The sequence below is a fragment of the Salvelinus sp. IW2-2015 genome, unplaced genomic scaffold (assembly GCF_002910315.2).
Source record: "Salvelinus sp. IW2-2015 unplaced genomic scaffold, ASM291031v2 Un_scaffold2405, whole genome shotgun sequence".
Classification (NCBI taxonomy): domain Eukaryota; kingdom Metazoa; phylum Chordata; class Actinopteri; order Salmoniformes; family Salmonidae; genus Salvelinus; species Salvelinus sp. IW2-2015.
In genome coordinates, this window is record NW_019943726.1 from 87,474 (window position 1) to 98,061 (window position 10,588).

The following is a 10,588-nucleotide window of genomic DNA, read 5'->3' on the forward strand; positions in this document are numbered from 1 at the left end:
GCATTGTGAACTGTGGTGGCGCAGTGCTCTGAGCAGTGCATTGTGAACTGTGGTGGCGCAGTGCTCTGAGCATTGGCCGTCCTCAGGACCTTTTCAAATGTCCGAAATCTAAGTATTTGTCTAGCGATTAGGCTAATATTCCCATGCAATACTTTGCAGAGAGGTAGGTAGGTAGTTAGGTAGGTAGGTAGGTAGGTAGGTAGGTAGGTAGGTAGGTAGGTAGGTAGGTAGGTAGGTAGGTAGAAAGATACGCTATGCTATGAGACTGGAAATTGAACTCAGGGTAATCCTGTTTCCATTGATCATCKTTGAGATGCTTCTGCAACTTAATTGGTCATGATTTGGAAAGGCACACACCTGTCTCTATAAGGTCACACAGTTGACAGTGCATGTCAGAGCAAAAACTAAGCAATGAGGTCAAAGGAATTGTCCGTAGTGGTCCGAGACAGGATTGTGTTGAGGCACAGATCTGGGGAAGGGTACAAAAACATTTCTGCAGCATTGAAGGTCCCAAGACTCTTCCAAGAGCTGGCCGCCCCGCCAAACTGAGCCATCGGGGGAGAAGGGCCTTGGTCGGGGAGGTGACCAAAAAGCTGATGGTCACTCTGACAGAGCTCAGAGTTCCTCTGTGGAGAAGGGAGAAGCTTCCAGAAGGACAACCATCTCTGCAGCATGAGATTCAACTCTTTGGCCTGAATGCCAAGCGTCACGTCAGGAGGAAACCTGGCACCATCCCTACGGTGAAGCATGGTGGTGGCAGCATCGTGCTGTGGGGATGTTTTTCAGCGGCAGGGAGACTAGTCAGGATCAAGGCAAAGATGAGTGGATCAAAGTACAGAGAGATCCTTGATGAAAACCTGCTCCTGTGCGCTTAGGACCTCAGCGAAGATTCACCTTCCAACAGGACATCGACCCTAAGCACACAGCCAAGACAGCGCAGGAGTGGCTTCGGGACAAGTCTCTGAATGTCCTTGTGTAGCCCAGCCAGAGCCCTGACTTGAACCCGATCTTACATCTCTGGAGAGACCTTAGAATAGCTGTGAAGCAACGCTCCCCATCCAACCTGACAGAGCTTGAGAGGATATGCAAAGAAGAATGGGAGAAACTCCCCAAATACAGGTGTGCCAAGCTTCTAGCATCATACCCGAGAAGACTCGATGCTGTAATTGTTGCCACCGGCGCTTCAACTAAGTACTGAGTAAAGGGTCTAAAAACGTGTGCAAATTATATATTTCAGTTTTAAAGATTTTATAAATTTGCAAAAATGTCTAAAAAGCAGAGTATTGTGTGTAGATTGATGAGGGGAAAAAYACAATTTAATCAATTTTAGAAAATGGCTGTAACGTAACAAAATCTGGAAAAAGTTAAGAGGTATGAATACTTTCTGAAAGCACTGTAGATAGATAGACAGACAGACAGAAATAGAGAGACATAGAGAGATATAYAGAAAGAGATTAGTATGTCTCTGTTGCTAATCTTGACCTCTATAATAACACAGGCCCCACAGGAAAGTACACACACACTGACTTTCTGTGCCCCCTACCATCCCCATGAAAGGTTAGCCTGGTGTCAGACGGTGTCTGGCGTCTCTGTCTGGCTCTGAGGACACAGCTATTCTCTCTCTCTCTCTCTTCCTACTGCTGCTTCTCTCTCTCTTATCTCCATCTCACTCCTATCTATCTATTTATCCTCTCACTCTCTCTGCTCCTCCTACTCTCATTCTCTCTTCTATCTGACTCCTTTCTCGCTCTCTCCTTCCTCCCCTCTCCTCTGGCCGCACCCTCTCTCTCCCTCATCCCCTCTCTCTCCCTCATCCCCCTGTCTCCTCTCATCCCTTGTCTCTCTCCCTCATCCCTCTCTCTGCACACCCTCATTGGCTCTCTCTCTCCCTCATCCCCTCTCTCTCTCACCTCATCCCTTTTCTCTTACCCTCATCCCTCTCTCTCTCTCTGCCACACCCCCTCATCTCTTTCCTAATCTCCTCTCTCACACCCTCATCGCTCTCTCTCTCACTCCTCCCTCTCTCTCTCTCCTCTCCTTATCTCTCTCACTCATCCCCTCTCTCTCTCTCCCTCACGCCTTATCTCTCTCCTCATCCCCCTCTCTCTCTCTCTATCTCCTCATCTTATCTCTCTCCCTCATCCCCTCTCTCTCTCTCTCTTCTCTCTCCCTCATCCCTTATCTCTCTCCCTCATCCCTCCTCTCTCTCTCTCTCTCTCTCTCTCTCTCTCTCTCTCTCTCTCTCTCTCTCTCTCTCTCTCTCTCTCACTCACACTCCCTGACAGGGCCTTTCTCTCCCTCTGTGTTCCCCTCCATAGTGACAGTCATGACTAAAGAATTGCAGTGGTAGAGGTCAGTGGCTTCCAGAGAGCTCATTGTGACCAGTAGTCTGGTTGTTATCAAAGTGTTTGGTTCATTTAACCTGTTTACCAAAGCCATTCTCCCACAGACAGTCCACTGATAGCGCTCAATAGGATTGAGAATTGCAACACATGCGCACACACACGCGCATATAGTTTATACGCACACCACACACACACACACACACACACACACACACACACACACACCACACACACACACACACACACAACACACACACCACACACACACACACACACACACAACCACACACACACACACACAGGCCAATGATAGGCTCATGACTCGCTCCACAGCCCAATGCCTGGCTTGTTCACTGATCCATAAGATGACACTGACCCAGAGATATAGACTGGTTAAGACACTCCTAGACTGCATATACACAGATACTGTAGATCCATGCACTAGTTCTATGACACACAGACACACACACACACATTCACATTCAACCTCATAAGATACAATGATCCAATGACAGCCCAGAAGGTCAGGGCTTAATAAAGAAATGGATACATGACATGGTCTATTCATTTATACACAGTACTTAAACACAACCTATTACACCGTTGACCCTTAACGTACATCTGCAACGGATATCAATGGCATTCTGCCAATGTCTTAGATATACCTTGCTTTCATGGATGCGTTAGAGCTTCATCTCAATCTGTATACGCTCTAGTTTGATAGGCCAGTCTCAAGATCACGTTTAGTCATTTTCTATTTCAGTTGGCAGCTAACGGTTAGCAAAAACTCATTTAAACGCTAGCTAATGGTTAGCAAACACTCATTTAAACGCTAGCTAACGGTTAGCAAACACTCATTTAAACACTTTAAAAAATAATGGGGTGACCAAATTATATTAGAGGAAAATGTATTGATTAAAGTTTGTGTGACTGAATGGAGTTCTGGTCTCAATCAGGATGTCTGTAATGAGTTTGTGGTCTGGTCAAGTGTAGGAGTGTCACCCCGCGCTCCCACCCAGACACTTTCATCCACAATATAACGGGCCATCTCATTTGCATGTTCATGCACACTGCCTTCAATTAGGATCCATCACAGTGACTGCTCTTCGTCGTTGACTTTGATCATCTCTCTCTCTCTCTCTCTCTCTCTCTCTCGTTCTCGCTCTCTCTCTCTGTTAGATTTTGGATGACTCACCCCATGTGCCTGAGTATTTTCCCTCCTTTATTTTCCTTTCTACTCCCTCCCTCACTCCTCCATCCTTGCTTCCCTGACTCCTTCCCCCCTCTCTCCTCAATCCCTACCTCCCTTCCTTCCCTCCAGACAGGGTGACATTTAAAGAGGGACACCACCTCTCTGGGAGAGATCTACTSTCTGCGACACACTGCTCCAGGGAGAGAGGGATGGAGGGAGAGATCTACTCTCTGCGACACACTGCTCCAGGGAGAGAGGGATGGAGGGAGAGAAATAGAACGGGGGAAGCAGAGGAAGCACAGAGTAGAAAGAGAGTCTTTGGCCTGTTGAAATGGATGAAGGGGTGAAACACTTGCTTTGGTAATTAAAAATATGTTTCCCATGCCAATACAGCCCCTTCAATTGAATTGAATTGAATTGAATTGAATTGAATTGAATTGAATTGAATAGCGAGGGAACAAAGAATTTGGAGAGAAAAGTTCTGAAAAGAAAAAACCAGGAGGCAGTTGAAAATGGAAAGAGACGGTTGAGGAGGGAGGAAGTCTAGACGGATGAGGAGGGAGGAAGTCTAGACGGATGAGGGGAGAATGACATGTGGTCTGAGTTCAGTACAAGAGGCTATTTATCTTTCCCCTTTCACTTCTAAATGTCATTCTCTATCTATTGGTTTTCAACTCCTCTCAGCTGGTTGGTGAACCTTTAACCTCAAATCAAATTGTAATGGTCACGTACACATATTTAGCAGATGCTGTCGCAGGTGTAGTGAAATGCTTATGTTCCTAACTCCAACAGTGTAGTAATACATGACAATACAAAACAATGCACACAAATTCCAACATTAAAAGAAAGGAACTAAGAAATTAGCAATGTCAGAGTCCGGAAAATACATATAAACTCAGCAAAAAAAGATAATCCGTAAAAATCAAAATAACTTCACAGATCTTCATTGTAAAGGGTTTTAACACTGTTTCCCATGCTTGTTCAATGAACCATAAACAATTAATGAACATGCACCTGTGGAWCGGTCGTTAAGACACTAACAGCTTACAGACGGTAGGCAATTAAGGTCACAGTTATGAAAACTTAGGACACTAAAGAGGCCTTTCTACTGACTTTGAAAAACACCAACAGAAAGATGCCCAGGGTCCCTGCTCATCTGCGTGAACATGCCTTAGGCATGCTGCAAGGAGGCATGAGGACTGCAGATGTGGCCAGGGCAATACATTGCAATGTCCGTACTGTGAGACGCCTAAGACAGCGCTACAGGGAGACAGGACGGACAGCTGATCGTCCTCGCAGTGGCAGACCACGTGTAACAACACCTGCACAAGATCGGTACATCCGAACATCACCCCTAACGGGACAGGTACAGGATGGCAACAACAACTGCCCGAAATACACCAGGAATGCACAATCCCTCCATCAGTGCTCAGACTGTCCGCAATAGGCTGAGAGAGGCTGGACTGAGGGCTTGTAGGCCTGTTGTAAGGCAGGTCCTCCACCCATACATCACCGGCGACTACGTCGCCTACGGGCACAAACCCACCGTCTCTGAACCAGACAGGACTGACAAAAAGTGCTCTTCACTGACGAGTCGCGGTTTTTGCCTGCCACCAGGGGGGATGGTTGGATTCGCGTTTATCGTCGAAGGAATGAGCATTACACCGAGGCCTGTACCCTGGAGCGGGATCGATTTGGAGGTGGAGGGTCCCTCATGGTCTGGGGCGGTGTGTCACAGCATCATCGGACTGAGCTTGTTGTCATTGCAGGCAATTTCAATGCTGTGCGTTACAGGGAAGACATCCTCCTCCCTCATGTGGTACCCTTCCTGCAGGCTCATCCTGACATGACCCTCCAGCATGACAATGCCACCAGCCATACTGTCTCGATCTGTGCGTGATTTTCCTGCAAGACAGGATATGTTCTGCCATGACGAGCAAAGAGCCCGCGATCTCATCCCATTGAGCATGTCTGGGACCTGTTGGATCGGAGAGTGAGGGCTAGGGCCATTCCCCCCAGAAATGTCCGGGAACTTGCAGGTGCCTTGGTGGAAGAGTGGGGTAACATCTCACAGCAAGAACTGGCACATCTGGTGCAGTTCATGAGGAGAGATGCACTGCAGCACTTAATGCAGCTGGTGGCCACACCAGATACTGACTGTTACTTTAGATTTTGCCCCCTCCCCCCCTTTGTTCGGGACACGTTATTCCATTTCTGTTAGTCACATGTCTGTGGAACTTGTTCAGTTTATGTCTCAGTTGTTGAATCTTGTTATGTTCATGCAAATCTTACACTTGTAAGTTTGCTGAAAATATACGCAGTTGACAGTGAGAGGACGTTTCTTTTTTTGCTGAGTTTCTTTTTATGTGATGGTGTGTGGAGACATTATGGACAGTATTGAATAGAAAAGGTGTGTACAGCAGTAGTTATATATGGATGGTGTGTATAGACAGTAGTTATATAGGATGGTGTGTATAGACAGTAGTTATATAGGATGGTGTGTATAGACAGTAGTTATATAGGATGGTGTGTATATGCAGTAGTTATATAGGATGGTGTGTATATAGACAGTAGTTTTATATATGATGGTGTGTATAGACGTATTATATAGGATGGTGCGTATAGACAGTAGTTATATAGGATGGTGTGTATAGACAGTAGTTATATATGATGGTGTGTAAGACTAGTATTATAGATGTGTATAGACAGTAGTTATATAGGATGGTGGTTATAGACAGTGTTATATATGATGGTGTGTATAGACAGTAGTTATATAGGATTGGTGTGTATAGACAGTAGTTATATAGGATGGTGTGTATAGACGTAGTTATTAAAGGATGGTGTGTATAGACAGTGGTGGAAAAAGTACCCAATTGTCATACTTGAGTAAAAGTAACGAATTACTTCAATAGAAAATGACTCAAGTAAAAGTGAAAGTCACCCAGTAAAATTATACTTCGTTAAATGTATTTGGTTTTAAATATACTTAACGATCAAAAGTAAAAGTAAAAGTATTAACCATTTCAAATTCTTTATATTAATCAAACCAGACGGCACAATTGTAGTTTTTTACGGATTGCCAGGGGCAAACTCCAACACTCATACATCATTTACAAACAAAGCATTTGTGTTTAGTGAGTCCAGCAGACCAGAGGCAGAGGATGAGCAGGGATGTTCTCTTGATCAGTGTGTGAATTAGACCATGTTCCTGTTCTCCTAAGCATTCAAAACGTAACGAATATTTTTGGGCGTCAGTATAAATGTATGGAGTAAAAAGTACATTATTATCTTCAGGAATGTAGTGAAGTAAAAGTAAAATTTGGCAAATATATAAATTGTAACGTAAAGTGCAGATAAAAAAAATAAAAATTAACTAGTACGTTCAAGTACTTTAATGTACTTTAATGCACGTACTTTAATGTACTTTAATTCAAGTACTTTAATACACATTATGGACAGTATATGAATAGAGCAGTAGGCCTCGACTAGAATACATTATATACATATGAACCTTTAACCTTCTTCCTGGACAGGTGATCTGCTGTTTGGACTGTAGCCTTTGGGCATGCGTGGGATAAGTACCAGTTATGTATTTCCTGAAATCAATTTATATTGATAACTATTATGTTTGTGTCTTTCAGAAACAGAAACGGAGACCTCGTATTTTGTCATCGGAGCCATCCTTTATCGAACCTTAGGAGTCATCCTTCCTGCCCCCAAGTAAGTGTGTTTCCTATTACAATAAAAAGTGTTTGCAATTCATTTAGCTTATCTCTCTCTCATCCAACATTCTTCATCTCTAAAGCCTTAAACCTTGCCATCGCAGATTATCCCACTACCGCTAGCACTTCCTGGAATTCCCCACTCCTGCTAATCCAATTATATGGGAACTACCGGAGAAGTGGGAAGAGTTTATCATTCAGGAGGGCTTAACTATCCCGGTCAGACTGATCCTTCCTAACGCTATGGTGACAAACGGATGGTAGTGCTTTGGTGTCAGGTCTTTCCATGTCATGGTTATTAGGATTAGATATGGAATTATACACTTTAATCACTAAAGATGTGTGACAGCCATCAATCCTGCGAAAGGACCGGAGATCCATTGCCTTTTTATTTCTACCTTCCCTCTCAATTGGTAATCTTCTCCCTAGATGTAATGTTATTCTAGTCAGCTATTCCTTTCTTCATTCCTTGCTCCCATTCTCCATTTTTTMWAATTATTTTATTTTATTTTTTATTTAACCTTTATTTAAACTAGGCAAGTCAGTTAAGAATAAATTCTTATTTACAATGACGGCCTAGACCGGCCAAACCCGGACGATGCTGAGCCAATTTGGCACCACCCTACGGGACTCCCGGTTGTGATACTGGAGTTAAACATTGCACTGTCTCCATCCTCTACCTCCCTCCTCTCTCTTTCCCCATATGTTTATTTCTTAATGGTCCTGGACCTAATACTCAATTCTGGTGATATTACTCAGGTCAGGTGATATTACTCAGGTCAGGTGATATTACTCAGGTCTGGTGATATTACTCAGGTCTGGTGATATTACTCAGGTCTGGTGATATTACTCAGGTCAGGTGATATTACTCAGGTCTGGTGATATTACTCAGGTCTGATGATATTACTCAGGTCAGGTGATATTACTCAGGTCTGGTGAAATTACTCAGGTCTGGTGATATTACTCAGGTCTGGTGATATTACTCAGGTCTGGTGATATTACTCAGGTCTGATGATATTACTCAGGTCAGGTGAAATTACTCAGGTCTGGTGAAATTACTCAGGTCTGGAGATATTACTCAGGTCTGGTGATATTACTCAGGTCTGGTGAAATGACTTAGGCCTGGTGCTAGTTATTCCCTATATAGTGAACTACTTTTGACCAGGGCCCATAGTTATTCCCTATATAGAGAACTACTTTTAACCAGGGCCCAATAGGGTGCCATTAGGGATGCAGACCCATGGTAGTGGAGTGCTCCTCTTATCTGATGTCTGTTGAATGCTAATATGTTGAGGACTGTTTATTTGTTTAGGGTCTTGACTCTTGGTTGCATTGGGTTTCTGTGTCTCATCAAGATGGTCTTGTATTTTTGGGATTTTTAACCAGATTCATTCTCTCTCCCTTTTTTCTCTCTTTTTCTTTCGCTTTCTTCCCCCCCTCTCTCTCTCGCTCTCTTTCTGTCTTTCTCACCTTTCTTTCTCTTCCCTCTCGCTCTCTCTCTCTCTGTCTGTCTCTCATCTCTCTCTCTCTCTCTCTCTCTCTCTCTCTCTCTCTCTCTCATGTCGACATGACAGCTGGAGAACCTCAGATACGGTCTGAGCAAAGTAGGTACTCCTATATCTCAAGAGTGGCCATCTACTCATCATTCATCGTCGGAACATCGGCTCTCTGTCTGTCATGACAGAGTAAACATGCTCTGGTCGTCGTGTCGTGTCTTTCCTCTCGTCTTTAAGAGCCTGCTGTTGATCAACTCTAACCGATTCTGACGGTGACAGGTTCCGAAAGAACCGACCAGAACCCAAACCCAGTGAACCCATGAGTGTGGGTGGCGGGCTGTTCCCTGCTAATGGTGGAGTTATAGAGGTTGACATAGAAGTAGCCTGATAAGAGGGGTGTTGCATATCGCCCTAGTATAATGATATGGTGGCGTAGGTCAGGGGGGGGGGGGGGGGGGGAGGGGATGATAAATGATGTGGCGTAAAGTCTGAATAATGAACTGTGGCATAGTCTGATATGATGTGGCATAGCCCTGATAATGCCCCACACACAGGTCTATAGCCTGATAAATAGATGTGGAATAATGCCTGATAATTGAGGGATGTCTACGACGAATAATAGATATGACACCTGGGACCGGGAAAGGACGTGATAGAACCAAGTGAGAGTGAGACGAGAGAGCGGGAGAGGGGAGAGAGGGAGGAGGGAGAGAGAGGAGAGAAAAGAGAATAATGCGAGGCGGAAAAAAAAGATAGAACATAAAGAGCGCAAAAGTGAATCCTTGCGGAGTTAGTGGAATAAAAGCTTACTGATTAATGATTAGTGGACGTAGTCTGAGAAAATAATGAATAAAGTGCTAGGCCTGATAATTATTGTGGCATAGCCCTATAAATGGTGTTCATAGCCTGATAATGATTGTGGCGTTGAAAGTCTGGATCATGATTGGCGTAAGCCTGATAACATCTCGATAGCATAGTCCTGAATGATTGTGGCATAGCCTGAAATAATGATGTGGCCATAGCCTGATAATGAATGTGTCACAAGCCTGATAATGATGTGTCATAGGCCTTTATAATGATTGTGTTCATAGCGCTGAGTGGTACAGTATTCCTTCACATCCTTGTGGGTGGCTTTTCAATGAGAACAGAACTGGAGAGTTTAATGAAAGACTGTGTCCTGCAACAATGAGCCACTGTAGACGGTTGACCTTAAGCACATTGAACCACCATAGACTGTTGGTTGAGCCTATACAGCTCCAGTGGAACCACTGTAAGACTGTTTCCATTACGGGCACATTTGAACACACCTTAGACTGTTGACTTAGAAAACTCAGTACACCACTGTAGACTCTGCTTGGTAATCTGGTGCTCTGCAGCTGTTGGGGGGATGACCTTGGCCAAGGGGCAGCAGGTAACCTAGTTGGTTAGAGCAGTTGGGACTAGTCACACGAAAGGTTAGCAAAGACCGAAGATCCCGGCTGACAAGGTACAAATCTGTCATTCTGCGCCCTGAACAAGGCAGTTAACCCACTGTTCCCGCCGTAGGACTTGTCACTGTTATAGAGATTTGTTCTTAAACTGACTTGCCTAGTTAAATAAAAAAAAGATATATTTTTAAGGTGGTGGTTCTGCTTGTTTGTTGGTGTTGTTCTGTGTGTTGCCTGTGTGTTGGTGTGTGTGTGTGTGCGTGTGTGTGTTGTGTGTGTGGTGTGTGTGTGTTGTGTGTGTGTGTGTGTGTGTGTGTGTGGTGGTGTGTGTGTGTGTGTGTGTGTGTTGTGTGTTGTGTGCTGTGTGTGTGTGTGTGTGTGTGTTGGGTGGGTGTGAGTGTGGTGT

General features: G+C 44.4%; 1 protein-coding gene across 1 annotated transcript in view; it reads left to right on the forward strand.

Moving 5' to 3' along the window:
- LOC139025234 (adhesion G protein-coupled receptor B2) overlaps positions 1–10,588 on the forward strand; it is a 50,064-nt gene that overhangs the window by 11,586 nt on the left and 27,890 nt on the right. The window contains exon 4 of the mRNA XM_070440310.1: positions 7,179–7,257. Within this exon, the coding sequence (XP_070296411.1) occupies positions 7,179–7,257 (79 nt within the window). The remainder of the gene's footprint in view (positions 1–7,178; positions 7,258–10,588) is intronic.